This window comes from Hemicordylus capensis, chromosome 4 (assembly GCF_027244095.1).
Source record: "Hemicordylus capensis ecotype Gifberg chromosome 4, rHemCap1.1.pri, whole genome shotgun sequence".
Classification (NCBI taxonomy): Eukaryota; Metazoa; Chordata; class Lepidosauria; order Squamata; family Cordylidae; genus Hemicordylus; species Hemicordylus capensis.
The window spans coordinates 220291732-220315569 of NC_069660.1; the positions used below are offsets into that span (position 1 = coordinate 220291732).

General features: G+C 47.5%; 1 protein-coding gene across 1 annotated transcript; it reads right to left on the reverse strand.

Annotated features, from left to right (window-relative positions):
- Positions 1-4775: 4775 nt before the first annotated feature.
- LOC128322010 (uncharacterized) lies at positions 4776-10459 on the reverse strand. The gene is made up of 2 exons (XM_053242674.1): positions 9362-10459; positions 4776-6831 (listed from the first exon to the last, which is right to left on the reverse strand). The coding sequence occupies exons 1-2, from the start codon at positions 9846-9848 to the stop codon at positions 5864-5866; spliced, it is 1455 nt and encodes a 484-aa protein (XP_053098649.1). The 5' UTR covers positions 9849-10459; the 3' UTR covers positions 4776-5863.
- Between the last annotated feature and the right edge of the window lie 13379 nt (positions 10460-23838).

A 23838-nucleotide genomic window follows, 5' to 3' on the forward strand; every position in this document is an offset into this window, starting at 1 on the left:
ATTAGGTTGGCTAAGATGGGCAGCACCAGCTACAGCCTAGGTGTGTCGCCCTATACATTTAGGTTTGACTTGCACTGCAGCAATGAGTCTCTAGCTTCCTCGCTGTAGGGGGTGAAGCGCCAATCCTCCTTTGTTAATCAGAATGTCAATCAATAAGTTGTGGCCCATTTTACTCCATTACTGCTGTCTTGTGTCTTCACTGGGTCTGGGTGCAAATTGTAGTTTATTCAAAAACTGAAAGGGTGGGCATTTAATCTCTTCTCATTCGTGGAAGAGAAGGGAGGAGAGGTGTCGTCTCAAGGCTCACTAAAGTTTGTTCTTGTAATGAGAACCATTATGCCTGTCCTTATGTTTGACATTATGCCTAAGCCAAGCTATACTGTCCAGGCAGCCTTTTTTTGGCTCAACCACTGGTTATTCCAGCCTTGGAGTGTCAAAAGGTAGTTTCATGCAATCTGTTTTTGTTTACAAAGTCCTCCTCCCATCCTTGTCTAGCTCTCCCTGCTCACGAAAGAAAGGCATGCTTTGCCTGCTCAAGTTATAATCATGCTTAGTAAGTTACACAAGCTTAGTTGTAACCAGTTATGAATGGGGATGCTTGTCTGAATGCATATCCCACTGAAAGCAAGGCAGCGCAGTTGGGTAACATCAGCAATTAGATCCACATCCAATTTATGCTGACAGTTCCTGATCAAGGGAAGGAAATCTTGAAAGTCTGAGAACTTGGAGAACTTTTGTTGAAAAGTGGTATAAAAATATTTGTTGTATTCATATCCGTGTTCAGAAGATGTTTCTATGTGCAGCTCTCCTTCTCTGGAAAGTGGCAAAAATGTTTGAGCAAGCAGACTCCTGGCACAGTTATAATTTTTTTCCAATAAGTAGTGCATGGTTTGCGTGTAGTTAGGACTTGCTTCAAAGAATTTAAAAAAATAGATTACCTTTCCATGGTTCAGTAATAATGCTCTGAGAACATTTCGAACCTATCCCACCCTTCCTCAAAAAAAAAGATTAAACATCATTTGAGGAAAAATAAAATTCATCTTAAAACCCAGGCTATGCTTTCCAGCTAAAGACAGTTCTACCAGTACCTATTTGTCCTGCGGACTTTCCACAACTCACTCCTCTTTTAGTCTCTAGAGGGAATTCTATGTTGATGTGATGTCACTGGCATTTTTATAATCCATGAAACTCCTTGTATGCCTTCTGTCACTACAGCTACCCGTGTCCAATTATGACTTCAACCGAAATAATGTTTCCCTTCAGGGAATACACTGACATTTTAAATTAAAAACATTCCCACTAACAAGCCCATTCATCTTTCCAATTAGCAATCTTTTTTCACTAGGTTAAGAGTTTATATAATTTGGCAACCTTTTATCTTGGGAGGATGGAAAGAGAGGGAAATGGTGTCTCTTTATCACCTTTTGTAGCAAAAACAAAAAACCCCAATTTTCAGTCATTAAACAATACTTACTCATTTCAGTAAGGTCAGGGCTTCAGAGTCCCAAGTATACACTCAGAAAAAAATATCTGTATCAATCCGTACTCCAATGACTAAAAAAGTCTACCATTTTTTGCAAGAGTGAGATGCAAGACTATATCAACAAAAGGAAAAGAAAGAAAGTGGTGGAGAGCTATGATGTGATTTTGACAGAGCTGGATTTTGACCAAGGGACTTTTGTAAAGTATTTTACATGATTCATGAGAATGAGAACAAAATAATTTGTACATGCCAGTAATATGGGGGGATCTATAATTCTCTCACTTAAATTTCCCCCTTGTGCCTTTTCTTCTGGCAGAAGGCCCAGCTGGGGGTGGGGCTTAACTGCATTGTGGGGGGAAGGAAAGGTTGTGCTGTCGAGTCAGTGTCGACTCCTAGCAACCACAGAGCCATATGGTTTTCTTGGTAGAATACAGGAATGGTTTTCCATTGCCTTATCCCGCGTAGCATGAGATAATGCCTTTCGGCACCTTCCTATATCAATGCTGCCCAATATAGGAGTTTCCCATATTCTGGGAATTGTACCCAGTCTGAAAATTCTTACTTGGGAAAAAAACCTCTCCCAGTAAGCAGTTAGGATAGTACTGAAGCAAAGAATTTATGAAGACTGATTCATGTTCCTAAGAGTAGGACTAACTCATTTTAGACTAGCTGCCTTGCCATGAAGTAATGTTGTTGCTAGCACTGCTCTTCTGCAGGCTCCCAGAAGCCTCTCTGCTTTTGTCTGAGACAACGGGCATGTAGTTCTCACTTTTAACATGCTCAGGAATCTCACAGGGTCATGTCATGAGCTCTCTGTTTGTTGGCACATAGGAACTAGTCACTTAGCAGACAGTGGGACAGTTATCCCCAGATTTAGCAGCTGCCAAAGCCAAATTGAAAGGGAACTAGCCTCACGCCCTTCCATTTGTTTGGGAATGCCTAAGTCAGCTTCTGAAGTTAACTCCCAAAAGTTCATTTTTCATTCAAGATCTCTCTCTGCATGATGATTGACCCCCTCTTGGTCTACCTCCCCTCCATAGATGCCTCAAATGAGCTAAAAAACCAATTACCACAGCAAGGAAGTCAGATAAGGCTCTGTGATGCAACTCATTTCCTATCAGAAGAAAGCTAAGTAGGCGATAGAAACTCAGAGGTACACTCATTACTGATTAGTTTACTAGGTTCTTCTGACCTAAGAGATACCACATTTGTATGTCCATTCACTCTATTTACATAACAGGGTGCACTTGACCCATTCAAAACATTGTGTTGTGGTGCAGCACAGCAAATAGAACCTTTTGAGATTTCCCGGAACTACCCTATTCAAGAAAGAAGAGCAACTGGAATGTTGTCTCAGAGCACATTTGGGGCTATAATTGCCCCTGGTTCCTTGACCCAGTGTGCTCCATTTGGTTCCCAGTGCGTGTCATTTGGTTCTTACACCTTGGAGTCACCCACAATTTGGGCGCTAGATCTGACACCCACCATTACACTCAGCCATGTTTTGCTTTGCATGGCAATCACGCTTCCAGCCTCCAGCTCAGTCTCTCCACTGTCTAACCCCCTTGGTTTCCCGCTACTGCCTACTGCTCCCTGGTCCATCCCCTGAGGAAAGCAGTTCTGCCAGAGCCACAAGGATCCAACCACCACTAAAGGAAGGACAAGGTTGTATAATTAATCACTGTGCCCCTCTGGGCTGCCTATCCCTGCTCCTTTTCTTAAAACCAAACCCCCTACTTCTCTTAAGCCTCCTTTCTCTAGTCAGCCTGGAAGTTATTTTAATTCAGACACTAAGCTAAATTTCCTCTTTGCAGTTATCTGGTTAATCTTGCAATGTATCTTTAGTGGTAATACTGCTTTAATCAACTTTCTTATCCTGTTGTACCCCTACCCTACAATAAACCTTGTTTAATTTTGAACTTCAACCTCTCTTTCAGTTCATTTTCCTGTAAACAAAGCTTTGCACAAGAATTATTCGGACACGGAACTGCTCCACCCCAGCTCACTAATTCCCCACACAAAGCCCAAACACAATTTGGGGGTGTTCACCATTCACCCTGGGGCAGTTCCATTAACACTGTGACAGGGCTGTATATTCAAGCCTGACAAAAGCAAGTACACAGTGCAGAATTTCTGGGATTCACTGCCACAAGATGTAGTTTTAACTAGTAACTCAGATGGCTATAATCACTGCACCTAAAAAGATGCAAGAGATGCTTGTTCAATCTTTACCTGAGAACTCTGAAGGAAGAAAAGTCTGCAAGCTCCATAGGCAACATGCCCCTTGGTGAACCGTTCCCACAGTACAAAATCATGTTCTAATGTTTTGCCTGAAATCTACCTCCCTGTCATTTAAAACAGTTGGTTTGGAGGATGAGCACACTGCACGGTAGGAGACTCCCAGGAAATGTCACATGTGAGGCACAGCAGACTTAATGCATACTTAATGCAGCTCCCTCTTCATGACCGCAGCACAGCTTATTGAGCTGCATTAGAAAAGATCACTGAGAATTGCTGACGATGGTTCTGTTTTTAGTGCTTGCAGGGTCACCTGCAAGTTTCTTTCAAAACCACAACCTTGAGCTAGCTCCCTCCGTCATGTAAACAAGTCCTTATTTTGATAAAATATGTAAAGGTAGCTGCGATATGCCATGTTAGTCAGTTATATAAAACAAAACAAGAAAGGAATAAAGCAGCACCTTTTTGATGTTTTCATACATGAGCTTTTGTGGGTAATAACACACTTCTTCAGATGTAGGGTGAAAGCAAAACCTGATAAAATATGCTTTTTCCTCCTCCCAGGACAAATACATTTCCCAGAAGGATGTTCCCATCATAACTTTGCCTTTGTCACAAAAGTAGCACATCACCTTGCAGTGCACCACAGATTGTTGTTTCTTGTTCCATCCTCCTTCCCCTCCCCCATTTCAGCTTTAGAGTGCTCTGCTGATTGGTATTTTCTTTCCATCAGTGCCCATGGTAACACCCAGAAAGAAAGCAACAGGCTAGACACAGTTGCTCAGCAAATCTCTCTAGAGGTGGAATGCTTCCAAAACGAATGTGTGTGTGTGTGTGTGTGTGTGTGTGTGTGTGTGTGTGTGTAATGCCTTGATCCACAAAAACAAGGCACCTTTATATGCCATTCTGTGTGAACCCAGGGTGGGTTTGCATATTCATTTACCACATTAAAGTCCTCAGTTATTCTTTAGCATGATATTCCACCAAACCAACAGGCTTATATGTGAGGTCAATTGTTACCAGACCCTAGCCCAAGAAGACACGGAGACATATATATGGTGCAAAGGGCCACAACTTTATTAAAATTACAACATGGCGAACTGGAACTTTAGGTGATTAATCACCGCTAAACAACAGTGCGGGCTCCTAGGCATGAGCAAGGACACATAGCCCTGCACATAGCCTGCATGGGCGACACACCCTGGCTCAGGAAATAGGGCAGGAATGACCCGCCCCATTCCTTCACAGCCAACCACCCCCTTTTCAGGAAGTGATCTGGATACCTCAGGGACTTCAACCACCCCGGACCGCAGAGCCCAAAGGTTGGTGAAGTCCTGAAGCTGGTTTTCTTGGCAATCATTCTCCCCGTGCCGCACAGGCAACAAAGGAGCGATTAACCAATCAACCTTAGAATACCCAAGGGTGCTCACCGAGATCTAACCTCAATTTCCCCTTTGCCCGCACTGCTACTGCCACACAGGGAGGTTAGCCCACGCTTGACCTCCCTGCCCCATAAACCTCCAAAAACTCGGCAAGCCCCCTCCGAATGTTGCCCAGGTACAAATCGCACCTGACCTCGGACAAATGAACCCCATCTGGACGATACAGCTGAGGAAGGCGGGCCGCTATCCCCAGCTGGAGTATGACCTCACCTCCAGCTGCTCTAACCATATGGCCGATGGCCGCTGAAGCCTTACGATGAGCTTTCTCAACCCCAAGACCCGAAGACACCCCCCTCCATACTCTACGCTGGAGCCAGTTAACCCAAAGGATGCATACCCCCGGAATCCAAGTCCTAAGAACCTCAAAATCGGATGCGGCTTGCCGAATAATTGAGAGGCCAGTTCGCTGGCCCAAGTCGTTCTCTCCTAAATGTAAAATTACCACTTGCGGGGCAGGAAAACTGTCTAAATGGCTCCTAACCACGGGGAGCAACTGGCCCCACTGCATGCCCCGCATGCCCAACCAATATATAGAGGCCCTCCGGCCGAAACCTAGCTGTGTGCCCCACTGCGAGGTGCTGGCCCGCCGAAAGGCCCAAAAGACCAGCGAATGGCCACACACCAGGATCCGGACCGGAGCAGCCGCTCCACCAGCACCTGTGGGGAGAACACAGAAGATACCATGAGACGTTGGCCGCTGTCAGCGCACATACCGCCTGACCGCCAAGGACCTCCAACGCCCAATCCGCCGCACGGCGTCCTCGGTCATGCCCATCCCTGAGGCAGTAGAGGCAGCTCCTATACGGAAGGAATGAAGGGTGAGCCCGGCTGTGGGGATCCCGGCTCCCCCAAGGACCTTCCTGATCACCGTCAAAAACTGATATTGCGTTAATGGGCAGACGCTCTCATGAAGGAACAAACATCCCCCGGGCCGAGGACAGAGACCAATGTAATGCTTAAGGGCTGCCACCAGGCAGAGCGCAGAATCTGTGGCCCCAGCCAAAGTGACCAATTGACCCTTGCCCCTCTGATCCGTCTTCGAGCGGCGGAGGCACAGAACAGCTGTACCCACCGCAAATGTTAAATCTGAAAGCTGGAGACAGCAATCCCGCGGGGAACGACTGCTGCGTGGCAGCAACTCAGAGGGGCGAAATGCGCCAAAAAAGGCAACCAAAAGCACTGCCCTAAAGAGGGAAACTTCCCAGGGGGTGGAACAACAGCCGTCCAGGCGACCCACCATAGAAACCAACATGTCCAGCGTAATCGGGCACCTGCTGTCACTCGGAGCCGGAGACATCCTGGCCCATCCCTCCAACATGCGCCTGATACGCGGATCGGATGAGGTATCACCGACCCCCCTCACCTGAGCCTCGAAAGACAAGGCCGCCAAGTAACCACCCAAGGTGGACCCAGATCGCCCCGCCCTGTGTAGCGAAACTAAAAACTGCTGCAGGTGACCAACCGGGGCAGACCAAGACTCTGCCAAACCTTCAGCCATCCGGAATTGGGCAAAAGCCGCTATCTTGGCCGCGTAACTCGCCCTGGTACTAGGCGCTAACGACGCTGCTATGGCCTGCTGGGCTTCCAACTGCTGAGCTGCCACAGGACTTCCGGCATGGGGTCCGGGAGCGTCGCAGCCTCGGGAGCTAACGCCCTGAATCTGTCTACCTGAAAACGAGACAAGGCATCAGTGATCTCATTTTTTATCCCCGGAACGTGGCAGGCCTGAAAGACTATATTCGCTCGCAGGCATTGGAGCACAAGTGCTCTGACCAAGCCCATGACCCTCCGCGAGTGCGAGGTTTGGGTATTGACAATGTGTACCACGGCCTGGTTATCACACCAGAACTGCACAGAAGAGTTGGAAAACTCCTCCTCCCAGATGTGGACAGCCACCACAATGGGGAACAATTCCAGAAAGGTCATATCCCGAACCAACCTGCTTTCGGCCCAAAATGCCGGCCAATGGGCAGCACACCATTGGCCCCTAAAATAGATCCCAAACCCGGCCCCTCCAGCCGCATCCGAATGGACCTGCAAGTCGGCTTCCACAAGTTGTTCAGACCGCCAGAGCGAGGTTCCATTAAAAGTAAGAAGAAAAGTTTCCCACAGGGCCAGATCGGCCCTGACTCTTTCCGAGATCCGCACCCTGTGGTGCGGTGCCCGAAGGCCCACCGTGAGATCACAAAGCCTTCTCAGGAAAGCCCTTCCAGGGGCAACTACCCTGCAGGCAAAATTCAAGTGGCCGGCCACCACCTGCAATTCCCTAAGGGAAGCCTTGCGGGCCCGCCCCAGGGTCCTAACCAAAGCAAGCAAAGCTTGCAACTTATCCGGGGGCAACCTGGAGCACCCCACTACTGAGTCAAGCTCAATGCCCAGGAAAGACAACCGGGTGGCCAGGCCTTCCATCTTATCATGTGCTAGTGGGACACCCAGATCCGCCGCCAACTCCATGAAGGAATGCAGCAGGTGACCACACTCCCCAGAATTGCCCCTCCCCACAAAGAGGAAATCATTAAGTTAATGAGCTGTTGACGCCAGCCCCGCCCTCCACCGCACTGCCCATTCCAAAAAAGTGCTAAAAGCCTCAAAGGCCGCACAGGAAATCGAGCAGCCCATGGGCAACGCACGGTCAAAATAATACTGCCCTGCGAAGGCAAAACCTAGGAGCTCGAAATCGGCTGGATGGACAGGCAGCAGGCGGAAGGAAGACTCGATGTCACACTTGGCCATGAGAGCCCCCACCCCTTTACTGCGAACAACCTGAACCGCTTCATCAAAGGAAGTGTAGCGGACAGAACACAAAGTGTCGGGGATGCCATCGTTAACGGACGACCCTTTGGGGTAAAATAGGTGGTGTATTAACCGGAATTCCCCTGGCACCTTCTTAGGTACCACCCCTAAAGGTGAAACACGCAGCCCTGGGAAGGGGGGGTCTGAAAAGGCCCCGCAACCCTACCAGCCGCAACCTCCTTAGCTATTTTTCTTAAAACAACCTGCTCCTGACCTATAACGGACTTGAGGTTACGCGTTGTGATGGACCCCAGTCGAGAAGATGAAGGGATATGAAAACCATCTTGGAAACCACAAAACAAGTAGGCAGCCGCCGCTCTATCAGGATAGTCTAGTAACAGGCAGCCCAACACATCCAGCTTGATGGGGCTAGGTCCCTTTACCCGCAGCGGGTGGAGGGGGGGCACCTTTCCTACCGCCCCCCGACCTAAACTTGCCTCCAGAAACCGAGGAACGGGCCCGAGGGCAGCTTGAACTGGGGTGTTTGGCCCCACAGAGGCCACACGCATGCCTGTAACGGCAGGGTGACCGGGAGCACCTACCATTGGCATTGTACTCCCAGCAGACCAAGTGGGGTTGAACCCACTGATGGCCTGACCCCGGAGCAGAAACGGAGCCAAGCGGCTTAGACAACAAGTGCCCGCTGTCAGATCGGTCCCCATCAACCGGGCGGGCCGGGGACATTACCACAAGCCACATTCCTGCAGCGGGGCATCCCAGGGCAAAGATGGATCAAGGGCGGCTCGCATCCTAAAACTCTCGTCATAACGGATCCAAGCGGATCCTGCAAAATCAGAGACGGCCCTGTGGATTATGTCCATGTATTTCAGCAAGGAGGGGCCCCTTGCCGGCTGCGCCTGCACAATAACCCCCATATATATGGTAAACCCGGAGAGCCAGTTGCTCCATGACTTTTCCACAGGCTTACGCTTCGTAGCCTCATGCTCTTTACAGGACTCCCCTTCTTTATGCTTAACTTTGGGCTCCCGGAACAAAAGGCTAAAGATGTCAATGTATTCTCCCTTCAAGATCTTTTCCCTTGTGGTAGGAAGCAAATGGTCCCCCAAAGGAAGCCCCATCCCCCCATACGGGGCATGTTGGGGCGTGGGGGTAATGCCCATAGGATAGAACCCCGTGCCGCTAGGCGTGGGGACCGGGACAGTCGTGTTGTTTGCCGCCGCGATGGCGGGCGCACTCACGGGTCTATGTACACCCCAAACCTGTTCAACCAAGCCCTGGAGGCCCAACGCGTTACCCATAATGGGAGAAGTAAACCCTGAACCCCAAGCGTGTGCATAGGGGGACCAGTATGGGGCTGGTCCCCATCCCCCCATGGCATGCGCAGGCCAGGGTATGGAAGGCCACTGGCCGGAGCCGCCGGGGGGTGTGGGTGCTGCTGGCTCACCCGGGGCCACAGGGAGAGACGGATCCAGCGGGGGTTGCTCCACCGGCGCCACAGGCTGAGGTAAAACAGGTCCAGGCAGTGCAGAAACCGGGTCCGGCGGTCGAGCAGGAGCTGGCTGCCTAGGCGGATCTGGCGATGGCAGCGATGGAGCAGCAGGTTCAGAGGGAGCATCAGGTCCAGCAGGAGCCCCTGCCTTCTCCAGGGCCTCCAACCTACTGGAAATAGATTTCAATAACTGGGTTCTAGTAGCCCCCCGAGTCCTGCGAGGGACCTTGGGGGGTGGAACGCCCCCGCCACCAGACGGGCCGGCCCCGGGATCCGATGGCACAGCCCTGGCCCGTTCTAACGCCTCCATCCGCCCTATCAGGGCCCTAATAACACCCATTTCTTCGTCTTCATCCTCAGAGGAAGACGGAGGAGGAGCAGCTGGCCTCTTAGGCTGTCTGATGGGTCTCTCCCCCTTCTTCCCCTTGGCCTTCCTAGGCATGACTCACCGCAAGCAAACAGCCAGTCAACCAAAGAACTAACAGCCAGCACACACACACCTTGCAGGAAGGCAGGAAAAACCCCCAAAGCCACACCAACCCAATAAGGTCAATGTGCACCACAAAAGAATTCCCCACCTCAGCCTGAGGGAAGCACCCCCACCAAGGCCAAATCCCGATCCCCACCCAGCTGGGCAGAGCACTCCAAACCCTTCTCTATTGCCAGGGGACAGGGAAGAAGCCCAACCAATAAAGCAGGAAGAAAAAACAAACAAAACCAACAACAACAGTATTGAAAACACAACCAACAGCAACAGTATTGGAAACGCCCAGGAGAGTGAAAGGGGAATCCCCCCCCACACACACACCCAAGCCCCAATTGCCTTAAAAAGCAAGGCCTCTTCCAGGGGCCAGAGGGGAGAGAGTCAAACCGTGCGGGCCCAAGGCCAAAAGAAGCAGGAAGCGCAGTGCGCCCAGCCGGGCGAAGGACGCTGCTGCTGCAGCGAGGCCAGCCGCCCCCGAACTCCCTTGCACCACACGCCCTATCCCGGGTGAAATCCCCCACCCTCAGTGAAGCTGGAGGAGCACACAACCGGAGCTCCTTCCAGCAGAAGATCTGCGAACAGACTGCTGGCTTGGAGCGTGGATAGGCCGATTTTCGGCCGAAACCACGCCCCACTCGTGCTAAGCAGCCAATCAGGCTGCTTCTTGGGCCCGTGCAGGGCTGGAACAAACTCCCTCCCCCAGCACGAGGCAGAGGGGAGGGGGATTCTAGTAACAAACGAATGCCAGTTCATAATATGGAACAGCAGGTCTAATGGACCCGTGGTTCCATTTCCCCACCCTGCTCTCCTGTCTGCATTCAGACATTGAGGAGAGGGCCTCTTTGCCAGGGGTGAAGCCACCATTGGGCCAACGGGTTCAAAGAACCAGGGCCACGCCCAATCAGGGGCTGCACTTCACAGCCCCAACACGCCCCCCGCATCTGACATCAGACGTGCAGGTGCTGGCTTAGCTCCCGAACGGGGGCCGTGCAGCCCCTGTCCGTTTGCAGTGTGGCCAGGAGTGGCTCTTCCCTGCAGGGAAGAGCCGCTCCTGGCCGCGCTGCAAACGTAGCACCAGCAGAAGTTTAACTCCCAAAGGGGCCGCGTGGCCCCTTCGGGAGTTGAATGGCCAGCGCTGCATTTGTAGCACGACCTGGAGCGGCTCTTCCCTGCAGGGAAGAGCCACTCTGGGCCGCACAGCAAACACAGTGCCAGCCTGAGTCTAGCTCCCAAAGGGGCCTCACGTCCCCTTCAGGAGTTAAACGGCCAGCCCTGCGCCGACCTGACTCGCTCCCTCCTGAACGGAGCTGTGGGGCTCCGTCCAGGAGCCAGGCTATGCCCCCCACGTCTGACGTCAGACGCAGACGTCAGGCCACTGGCGGTCAGGCTCCATCACTGCTCTCTGCAGTCATAAGGACAGCCCATACAGTCAATCAGGCTGGAGTGAGGGAGGTGCTTCCTCCCTCAACTCCAGTCCCATGGGGCCCAAACTGTAGTGCTAGCATTCAAACGAAGCACTGGCACCACTAAACCAGAGTTAAGGGCAGCGAAACTCCACTCTGACTCAGGGGTGTTAACTATAATAGGGCAAGGGGAGACAGTTGTCTGGGGGGCCTACTGTCTTGGGGGCGCCCCCAGAGGCAAGTCACATGACTGACTCCCCCAGCTGTGCACCTGCCCAGGCTTCCTTCAGTGGTATTCATCCTCCAAAATTGATGTGAGTGTTAAGACCTGGAGCTACCAGAACAGCATGTCTTTCTCTAGTACTATTAAATGACTTGCTTTGTCCACAATTTACAAAACCGTGTGTGTGTGTGTGTGTGTGTGTGTGCGCGCTTTTTGTTACCACTATTCAGCCTTATTTAAGATTTCTTTACTTCATGAGCTGAGCTTCAGTGAGGGGGGGGCATTTTAAAATCTTGTCTCTGGGCCCACGACAACCTTGCTACGCCCCTGCTCTGACTGAAGGTGCAGAGGGGAGTTTGGCAAGGGAAACTGCAGGCCCCTTTTGCCCTTAACTCCTGTTTGCCAAGTTCAGACATGTGGCTTCAGAAATAGAAATACCATGTTACCAAGAAGCAGAGTTGTGGCATCTCTGTGCATTTTGCCAGGCATGCTTCCCAAGCTTGTTTAAGGGGAAACAACATGTGAAAGAAAGAATGATTTTTTAAAAACCAAGATTTATTTATTTTATTTATACCCTGCTCTGCCTTCAAGGAGCCCAGAGCAGTGTACCACATACTTGGGTTTCTCCTCACAACAACCCTGTGAAGTAGGTTAGGCTGAGAGAGAAGTGACTGAGTCACCCAGCTAGTATCATGGCTGAATGGGGATTCGAACTCAGGTTTCCCCGGTCATAGTCCAGCACTCTAACCACTACACCACACCAGCTCACTCAAGGAATTCATCTTACTTACTATTTCTCTAGTAGGCAGCATTCAGAGGGTCCTCCAACCCTCAGGGTCATGAAGGGGCTGAAGAGGGAACTGGGGGAGATTGATGAAATTTGCCCCTTCCCCTTGTGCAAGCAGAACCCATCTTCCATGTACAAAAGTATCAGCTAGAATACTGCCGCCCAGTGAGTTTCGCATTCAAAGTGCCTTACAGTAATTATTGCATTCATCCTCACCTGGTGAGGAAGGTCACCGATATTCCCAGCTCACAGATGAGGAACCAAGACAGACAGCCTGATTCTAATCACATTTTCTTGAAAGCAAGTCCCACTGAGTTCAATGGACCATACTGTTGTAACTGTACTCCCAGTTCCTCTAGTCCAGTGTTTCTCAACCACCGGTCCCTGGACTGCTGCCAGTCCCCGAAGGGTTGAGTGCCGGTCCCTGACTGGGAGTCAACCCCCCCCAACTGAAATCAAGGCACTCACTTCCTCAATTTTGCACATGGCATGGAAGAGGAAGAGTATCACGGAGGCATGGGACCCTTCTTGTGCCTTTCCTCCATGTGCTGCTGAGATCTTCCTACAGCTATCTTATTCCCTATCTTTACAGCTTCAAACTGTATGCGGTGCAGGGGCATGGAGGAAAAGGTATGGCAGTGGGCGCCACTTGAAGGGCTGCTGGTTCTTGCATGCTCATTGTTTGCAGCCAAAGGTTGGTTGATTGAAACCCAGCTGCCTGTTGTGGTCGAGGCGCCTTGAGAGGGAACGCTGTTTCCCTCTTGCATCAGTGGGGCTTGCTTGTATGTTGTTTTCATTGGCCCCATGTAGCTTTTGAATTTTTCTAATGGCCCAACATCCCCTCTCCATTGAGTAATCACAAGCACCTCCACTCCAGACATACTGGAGACAAATTTGTTCACCCAGGCTTTTAGATTCAGGGGTTCTCAACCTTGGGTACCCAGACGTTGGTGGACTTCTACTCCCATAATCCCCAGCCATAATGGCCAAATGCCATTGTTGTTGGGGGTTATGGGAGTTTAACTGAGGGACCCAAGGTTAAGAACCCCTAATATTCCATGTTTGCAAAAGATTCCAAATTTAATTATTTTAATGCTTATATTATTTTCATTCTAAACTGCCCAGAGATGCAAGTTTTGGGCAGTATAGAAGTCAGATAGATAGATAGACAGACTTGAAACCCCTTTACTAACTGCTGGTCCGGGAAACTGCGCATGAAGAATGTAGTGGTCCTTGAAACTCTGCACGAAGAATTTAGTGGTCCTTGACTCCAAAAAGTTTGAGAAACACTGCTCTAGTCTTCACAATAAAATGAGCCTTGCTTCTTCAGAGGTTAAGTAAACAAGTTTTATTGTAAGAATTCGCACACTCAACATCAGGAGCTTCTGATACAATCAGTCGTGTTACAGTTGGCCCAGGGAGAGAAGACACAGAGTTCTTTTCCCCCAGACTCCTCGGGTTTATAAGCTTCTCCTTCACTGTTAGGCACATTAGTACACATAAGTCTAGTAAGAGTGTGTAGGATTGCAGTCCAGGCTACCTAATTCATGGCTGAGCAGAAACCTGGATCTAGTCTCCACAATGTCTCCAGTACTTTAGGAACATATAAAGCTGCCTCAGACTGAGCACTGTATCGTCTGCACTGACATGGGGCTTTCCCAGGCTCACCTGGATATGTCAGGGACTGAACCTAGGACCATCTGCCTACAAAGCACATACGTTACCCCAACAATGAACGATGGCCATTCCCCACCCACCAAATTATGATGATTCTTAATACACATGAACAAAACACATGCCGTATGTGGAAGCGGGATCAGAGCTTGGGCTGAGCAGCTGTACGGTTTTTTAATTATTGTTATTCACTATCATTACAGAACAAGAACTGTACGATGAGTGCAAGAAGCCCCACAAAACCATTAGAGGCATTTTCTTCCAGAAAATGTAAGGCATACAGAATATATAATAAGCCTGCTGACAGTGTCAGCAATGCAGAAAAAGAAAACCTGAGCACTATCACAGACCAACAAAACAATAGTGTTGCTGAAGTTGTCTTGCAAAAATGGCAAATGGAACGGAAAACCATGAAGCACAAAAGAAAGAGAGAGAGAAGACTGAGTTAGATACATGAGCAGCAGAAGTACCATGATGTTATGTCAAGAACATTACATGGAAATTGAAGAAAAGAACTACTGAAGTATAATCTGAAGTGAAACTAATTTCCACCTTATTCCCGGAAGATGGAACATAGGCTCAGTGAAGAGAACCCATGTTAATAATGTACTATGATAAGATGAATAGCAGATGTCTGAGTACCTTGTAATTGATGTGGAAGCAAAAGCAGCTCTTCTACACACACACAAACACACACACACACACACACACACATTCAGGGACAGAATCTTCTGCACGTTTACCTGGAAGCAAGCCCTGTTCAACACGGTGAGATGTACATCCAGATAAACATTCAAAGGTTTGTGCTATAGGCTTTTAATACATGCATTAAAAACAGAGCCTATTGCAAAGCAGGGGAAATATTTTGAATCAATCGGTGGAGGCACCAAAATAAAATATGAGCAGGGCACAAAAGGGGCAACATGTTGGGGTTTTTTTGAGGGGGGGATCTTTGTCCCATATGTTATATTATAACCCCTGCTAACTTGGCTAAGAGACACCTTTTAATGTGGTGATTCTCTTTATTTAGCAGGGGGAGAGTAACTGGCCCTATCCACCACCAGCACAGTACCTCCAGTGACTGTTGCTGGTGTCTCTCTTATGTTTCTTTTCGATTGTGAGCCCTTTGGGGACAGGGATCCATTTTATTTATTTATTATTTTTCTATGTAAACTGCCCTGAACCATTTTTGGAAGGGTGGTATAGAAATCGAATCAATAATAATAATAATAATAATAATAATAGGCCTTGAAGAATATATAGGGGACAGTAAAGAAGATGCACTTCAAATGGTCAAGAACGTGAAACTATTCAACACCAATGAAACAAAACAGGCCTACAAGAAAGAACAAGTGAAGAACCGAGCAGAAAAATGGAGAAATAAGCCCCTGCATGGTCAATATTTACACAATATAAGTGGAAAATCAGACATCACCAAGACCTGGCAATGGCTTAAGAATGGCAACTTGAAGAAAGAAACAGAGGGTTTAATACTGGCTGCACAAGAACAGGCACTAAGAACAAATGCAATAAGAGCAAAAGTAGAAAAATCCACAACAAACAGCAAGTGCCGCCTTTGTAAAGAAGCAGATGAAACAGTGGACCACCTGATCAGCTGTTGTAAGAAGATCGCACAGACTGACTACAAACAAAGGCATGACAAGGTAGCAGGGATGATACACTGGAACATCTGCAAAAAATACAAGCTACCTGTAGCCAAGAATTGGTGGGACCATAAAATTGAAAAAGTTGAAGAAAATGAAGATGTAAAAATATTATGGGACTTCCGACTACAAACAGACAAACATCTGCCACACAATACACCAGATATAACTGTCGTCGAGAAGAAAGAAAAACAAGTCAAAATAATCGACATAGCAATACCAGGGGATAGCAGAATAGAAGAAAAAGAAATAGAAAAAATCACCAAATACAAAGACCTACAAATGGAAATTGAAAGGCTGTGGCAGAAGAAGACCAAAATAATCCCAGTAGTAATTGGCGCCCTGGGTGCAGTTCCAAAAGACCTTGAAGAGCACCTCAACACCAAAGGGGCCACAGAAATCACCATCAGCCAATTACAAAAAGCAGCTTTACTGGGAACAGCCTATATTCTGCGACGATATCTATAACCATTGACAATAAAATCCAGCCATCCCAGGTCCTTGGGAAGGACTCGATGTCTGGATAAAACAAACCAGTCAATAACACCTGTCTGACTGTGTAAACAAGAAATAATAATAATATTTATTTATTTATTTACTTACACAGTCAGACAGGTGTTATTGACTGGTTTGTTTTATCCAGACATCGAGTCCTTCCCAAGGACCTGGGATGGCTGGATTTTATTGTCAATGGTTATAGATATCGTCGCAGAATATAGGCTGTTCCCAGTAAAGCTGCTTTTTGTAATTGGCTGATGGTGATTTCTGTGGCCCCTATGGTGTTGAGGTGCTCTTCAAGGTCTTTTGGAACTGCACCCAGGGCACCAATTACCATTGGGATTATTTTGGTCTTCTTCTGCCACAGCCTTTCAATTTCAATTTGTAGATCTTTGTATTTTGTGATATTTTTCTATTTCTTTTTCTTCTATTCTGCTATGCCCTGGTATTGCTATGTCGATTATTTTGACTTGTTTTTCTTTCTTCTCGACGACAGTTATATCTGGTGTATTGTGTGGCAGATGTTTGTCTGTTTGTAGTCAGAAGTCCCATAATATTTTTACATCTTCATCCCCAGTGAGGCACTACCTTGGCGTGGTTATGGGGCTTGTGTGCTCTGAGGAAGGTGAGAGCTATGCCAGAGGTCCAACCATACTGGACAGGTCTCACCAGAGGAGCCAGACAAAGAGTGCCTCTCCCATCAACAATATGGTGAGATGTAACTTTAATAAATCTATACCGGATCGGTCGTCGCCCGGGTCAACAAGGAACGCACCAGGTGCTGGAGTCCCTGGACATCTGGTGGCAAGTGGGCAACAGGACTCAAGATCTTTAGTTGTGCAACCAGGGCTGGAGACTGCAAAGTTACTGGAAGAAACGTCGCTTAACTGGAAAAAATATACAAAAAATGCCAACAAGGAAATAATAATAATTATTATTATTGTTATTATTATTGAGAAATAATAGTATATTATTATATTATAATTATTTTGATATTATTATATTATTATTATTATATATTATTATATTATAATTATTTTGATATTATAATTATATATTATAATTTATATTATAATTATTTTATATTATTATATCATAATTATTTTTGAGAAATAATAGTATACTAGCTTAACCTGCACAGAGCATCTGCGTGCTTGTACTTGATTGCTCCCCTCACCCCCTGCCACAGCCCCACTCACCTCAGAGATCTCTCCACCCTCACCTGAGCTGCACTCCTGCTCCTCCTCCTCCATCCCTTGCTTCCATCCCCCTCACCCCTCTTGGTCACTCCTCCATCCCTTTACTCCATCCCCCTCACCTCTCTTGGTAGTGCCTGCAGCATTGCTGGCACCTGTTGGCCACACTGCAGCCTCCTGTCCCCAGAGACCTCCCCACCCGAGCCCCGCTCTTGCTCCTCCCCACAGTAGCAGCAACAGTGGTTGGCCAAGCCCTTCCTCGCTGTCATCACTGCCATGGCCGCTCTTTCTCCTCAGATTGCTGACAGGCCTGGGCCCATCCCTTTCCTGCCTGCCTCTGCCAATGGCCTCGGTAGCACCAAACTGCAGCAGTGGTTGACTGGACCCTTCCTTGCTGCTGGTGCCATCATGGCCGCTCATTCCCCTCAGGCTGCTTACAGGCTCAGGTCTGTCCCTTGCCCTTGTCTCTCTTTCCCTCCCTTCTTTTTCTCTCTTTCTCTCTCCTCCACTTGCTCTTCCCCACTCTTTCTTTCCCCTCCCTTCATGTCCTCTCTCTCCCCCCCTCCCTCTCTTAGTTAATAGATCTTGTTCATCTTGTTTCCTCATCTAATTCACAAAGTGGCAACCTCCTTCTTCTGACCAGTAACAGTTGCATTCCAACTGACCTTAAGCATCACAGGCTCCTCCTCCTTATCTGCATATGGAATCCCCACTGCCCAACCACAACGATGCCACTGGCTCCTCCTCCCTATCTGCATATGGAATCCCCATTGCCCAATCACCATGGTGCTTCTGTTGTCACAGGCTCCTTCTCCCTATCTGCATATGGAATCCCCACTGCCCAGTCAGGTGCTTCTGCTTGTGAACTCTTGTGAGAGCTGCCACACATGGGATTAGCCATGGGTATGCCTTAGAGAATTAAACTATAGAAGATTATTTTACCCAATCCAGGTCTGTTACTGACCAATAAAAGTGAATCCATGAGAAATTACTCTTTATATATAATGATTGGTGATAAAGGAAAAGACACATTCTAAGTATGTGATAAGCTAACCATAGGGGTCCAGCAACAGGGCTGCAAGCTACTTGTCTGGTGGGGCAGGGCTGGCATCAGTGGCTGGCATTGTTAGGCAGTTTCTGAGGGTCCAGAATCCACCAAAGGGTCCACAGCCAATTTTGAAGACCACGTTTGTGTCCATAGCCTTTGAGCCATGGTGGCAATTTGACTCTTTCAAGGCTCATCCAGGTCAGATGTGGTCCATGAGGGCAGTTTTGCTGAGGGCCCCTGAATCCTGCAGCTGTGCTCCCTTCTTGTGCTCCCCTCTAACACCACCTATGAAATAAATTAGCAAGTTTGCCAGGGCACGCACTACAGGGCGCTTTCCAGACTAGACGTATCTCAGAAGTGTGCTTCCACACTTCCTGCATTGTGACACCGCAGTCCCTACACAAACAGCAGGGTACTGTTCACATTTCCAATGCCTTGTTTTGAATTTAATCGCTGTGATATAGAGCTACGACGTCGTATATCCGGTGTGGAAAAGTTGCTGTTTTTTCGGGTTGTTAGTTGCTGCGAGACTGCTCCCCTGCTGTTTACGTTTATAATGCAACTTGCCTGAACAGAGGCATTTTGCTGCTGATGAGAAGCTAGTCTGGAAAGCACCCTGGTCAGACGTGCATCAAATCTGCAGTGATCTGACATAGATTTGCTATCATTTTCCACTGCAAAAATGCCTGAAACTATACCCCCCACACACACACACAAGAATTATAGGCTAAAACATACCCAACAGGCTTTCTCCACTTACATTGATGTAATCCCTCTTCTACTTAAAAAACAAGAGGGATTCAAGTCTCTGACAGTGTAGTTCCACCAGTGATGGCAGAGAAGGATTAACAAAAGAAATTCTTGCACCCAACTCAAAGGGTTAACAAACGTTATATTTCTAGTTCCAATATGCAGATATGTGTCTGTATATACAAGTACCCGAGTTTGTTAGCAACAATAGTGACCAGTTCCAAATGCAAATTGACAACAGAGCAGGCATAAAAATCTTGCATAAAATAGTGTCATATAGCCAACATATGATGGCTATGATCATAGAAGAAGAAGGTGCCTTAACTGTGCATGGAGAAAAGCAAGCAAAACAAAACCCCAGCCCTTTTCTTTAGGAGTGTCCCAGAAGTCACCCTGTTACAGTCCATACCATTCCCTCAAGAAATCTTGAGAGCATGTAGAGCCAGAAGAACAGGCAAGAAACGAACTCCTCAGGCTTGCCCAGGGCTTTGAGTTGAGCTGGTGCACAAACTTGATTAGAGAGAGAGAAACAAGCTGCAATGATATAAGCAAGCGAATACAGCAGAAAGCTGCAAAAGTCCTCTTTTCCCTCTTCAGGCCAGGAGCGGCTTTCCCTCCTCTGTCTTGCTGCAACAAGTTCCAGAGGACTCTCTGGAGCCTCTTTGCCATTTTTATTTCCATTACTGCACAAAGACTTACAATTGCTTACAACAAATCTTACTTATTCCCAGATTCAGATTAGCATTTACCTCTCTCTTTCCCCTTCTTTTCTCTTTATAAATCCATTCCCGGTGGCTTTACAATTTTACAAAGGTTTATGTCAATTTTACGTGTTTATATCCTTGCAGGTAAAAGATTAAGGGTTTTCTTTTCAAAGAAAACACCCTCTCTTTTACCTGCAATGATACTTGCAAAGCAAAAAGCTGCAGAAGTCCCCTTTTCCCTCTTCAGGTCAGGAGCAGATTTCCCTCCTTTTGCTTCAACAGGTTCCAGAAGAGCCTCTGAAACCTTTGAGCATGCTCCAGCAGTAATAAGGAGAGGGAAGGGAAGTTCAATACACCCTTTATCTGCCCAACTGATGGCCCTCTATTACTAACACTCATCCATCATAATATGGATAATAGGGTTGCCATGTCCCCCGGAATTTAGGGTGGCCCCCAGATTTTGGCTCCTCCACCCAGCTGCTAAATTTCACCCGAATTTACATGGATTTCAAATGCGCTGCCCGGATGTTACTTTGGATCCGATCACATGGGAGGGCAGAGAAGGAGGGGAAAGTATACAGATCTGTCAAATAAATAGATAAATAAAATGCAAATTAGTTGCCACATAATTTGCATGATATGCAAATTAGGCCATCTGGATTTGGGAAGCTTGAATATGGCAACCCTAATGGATAATAATGGGGGGGGGACATTACATTAAGATAATGGCGTATTCTTCTAGGATCAAATAAAGAAAAACATTAATTAAGCTGAGAAACACAACATGATCTGAATAGTCAAAATAACCCAGTTCTCTTTCCAAAATAACCCAATTCTACACAATTCTGTTTTGGAAACTCTGGCTTTAACATTGGGGTCAGGGTGTCCCCAACGGGGGGGGGGGGCGCGGTGGCTCAGTGAGGCAACGTGGGATACTGAAGAGCAACAACCAGCCAGCAGTTTTTTCTGAATGACAGCATTTGAACAGAAACACTCTGAGGGTTGAAGTCTTGGAAATTCAGAAGTAGCACCTTTAAAGTGTCCATAACTCATCCCAGCATCACTTCTCATAATGGGAGTATGGAAGTGGAGCCTACCTTGGGGAAGAGGGAATGGTACTCCTGTTGTGTGAGCAGCTTCCTTCTGACCAACTTGTTTAGAAGTAATCTCTGGCAATGTGCTCCACAACTCCCAGCTTGCTTCTTGACCAGGATCACATGCTTTCTCCTCTTCCTCCTCAGCTCACTTTCTCCTCTTCCTCCTCTGCTCTCTTAACAGCTGGAATGCATTGGAGGAGATGTTCAAGCAAGCTTTCCTACTTCAACACTACTGTGAATTTACTTGCAAAATGTAAATATATTTTCCATCCCAAGTTTATTCAATGAAGTTGATGTCATTGAGCTTTATTATATTTCAGATATTTTCAGTGAACAAGTAATACTTCCAGCAAAACCAAAGGTGGATTTACACAAATTCTTCTTTGCTGATTGCAATGATTACATAATAATCCAGTTGCCTCAAGGCAGAACCAGATGCAGTATCAAACATGAGTTCACCACCAAAAATGGCAAGTGCAGGTTAAATTCCTTCTCCTCTGTACATGGAAGTGCATGACGTGACATCATTACAATGTTCATTTCTCCATCTCAGCTCCACATGCTTGGTTGTCATTGGAGGCAAGGGGGAAATACACAATGTGGTGTTGTCACATCATGCATTTCCATAACAATATGTTATACTCAGGTTACAGAATTGCCCATTTTGACTCTCTCTCTCTCTCTCTCTCTCATCATCATCATCATCATTATCATCACCTCCAGTTCCGCCCTGAGGTTTGAATTACATAATGCTTTTCTTTAACAAGAGCATAAACATGAAAGAGAAACTTGATGAGCTGCCCATTTCATTCCTGTTTACTATGTACATCAGTGTTCTTCATTGCACAAGGCCCAACAACCAGTGGCAGCTCCCATTGATCCCAAGTGCAAATAATAACTTTTCCTTAGCTCTGTGAGAAACTTCAGTCAAAGCTGAATACTCCACACAGCCCCCATCGCACTGCACAGAAACAACCATTCCACCAGGCAGTGTTGTACTTTGCCCAATATTGGTGGAGCTCCTTTAAGTAGGAGTGTGCATGGAACCGGTTTGGTTCAAATTTGGATTTCGGCTGGTTTGGAACAAATTCAAACAGGCCTGGCCCAGTCCTGGGTCTGGCCGAACCGGGACCACTTCAGCCACCAAACTGGGTTGAACTGGTTGTGAGCTGGTTCGGGGGATATACTTGTAAAGGAGAATCTGGCAAAGGTTCCCCTTGAAAAGTAAAGGGGCATTCCCTATAGTAAAGCAGGTGGACGAGAGAAAGGGTACTTCGTACCTTTATTTTTCAGGCAATGGGGATGGGAGGGATAGCAGAACCAATACGGGGATATACATGTAAAGGGGAATCCGGGGAGGATTCCTCTTTACAAGTAAAGGGGCATTCCCTATAATCAGGTGGGGGCGGAGCAAGAGAAAGGGTACTTTGTACCATTATTTTTCAGGCAGCAGGGACAGTGGAGGCAATGGGGACGGTAGCCACAGGGACATCGGCAGTGGCGAGGGCTCCTCCAACACCCCCCCACCAGCCTCCCAAAGAGCAGCCTGGGCCAGCTGCAGCCCCGTTGAGGCCTCTTCTCATGTGGGGAGGCCATTTTATGTGATCTCTGCACATGCACGGAGGCCATTTGCACTACCACGTGATTTTGCGTGGTGACACAAATGGCCGCCACGTATGTGCAGAGGTCACAAAAATGGTCTCTGCACATGCACAGAAGCCTGAACCAGGCCACAGCCAGCCCAGGTTGCTCTTTGGGAGGCTGGCTGAGGGGTTGGAGAAACCCACTCCACCATCACCACCACCAATGTCTCTGCTGCAGCCACGGTCCCCACTACTTGAAAAATAAAGGTACAAAGTACCCTTTATCTTGCCCCGACCCCACCTGACTATAGAGAATGCCGCTTTACTTGTAAAGAGGAATCCTCACTGGCACCCCGCTTTGGGGCTTGAGTTGAACTGGCTCACACATCCCTACCTTTAAGAGAAACAGAACGATCTGGAGCCCCAGTGCCATCTTAGAAGGCGTGCACTGGTTCTCTTCAGTGCTTTACCCATAGACCTCTATGGGAAGAGCTCTGGGGGAAATTACATTTCCCAGCACTCCCAACAGGGCACAGCACTGCATGGAGTCAGCACAGTGAGAAATGGCTCTTACATTGAAGGGTTGTTGGGTTTTTTGCCAAAGTGGTCATGACTTGACAAATAGTGAAGACCATTATTTATTTGTTTGTTTGTTTATTTAATACACTTATATCCCGCTCTTCCTCCAAGGAGCTCAGAACGGTGTACATGGTTATTTGTATCCTCACAACAACCCTGTGAGGTAGGTTAGACAACATTAATTTAGATATCATGGGAGGATTCTTCACCATCACTTGTTACGTTTGAAAGTTATAAAAGATGTTGGGGCAATTGAGGAGGTTTCCATGGAAAAGATTATAGTATGCACTGGTGAAAACTGGACTTTTTGAGGAACTCTGGTTTCTATATTAGCACCCTATTTCACACTAATCATAGCAAAATTAATACTTACACATATTTCCACCTGCCATATATTTCAGAGGACTAGCTTGCATGTTTTTAGTAACATTAACATTTCCCAGATTCCCTCAGGAAAATCCATCAGTTCTCTCTTTGTGCTCAGGACACCCTTTTGACACCTGATGAGGTGTTAAAACCTGGCAGATAATTACTTCTAGTAATGTAATTATCTTGAAGAGGTTAATTATCAGCTCACAGCAAAGTAAAATTAAATCATTAAATACATCCAAAGCTTCTTGGACTTTTCTGCTACTAAACAACTGTCTTCTTAAAGCAGCAGCGATAACCCTAAATAGGAGGAGTGACCTAGACATATGACAGGGTGAATGAAGGGTGACAATAAGTGAATCAGGGGCGTAAC

Coding starts and splice junctions, on each gene's coding strand:
- LOC128322010 (XM_053242674.1), bottom strand. CDS start 9,848: ATGCCTAGGAAGGCCAAGGGGAAGAAGGGGGAGAGACCCATCAGACAG. Junction 6,832..9,361: donor GTCTCTCCCTGTGGCCCCGG/GTGAGCCAGCAG, acceptor TCTCGTTTTCAG/GTAGACAGATTCAGGGCGTT.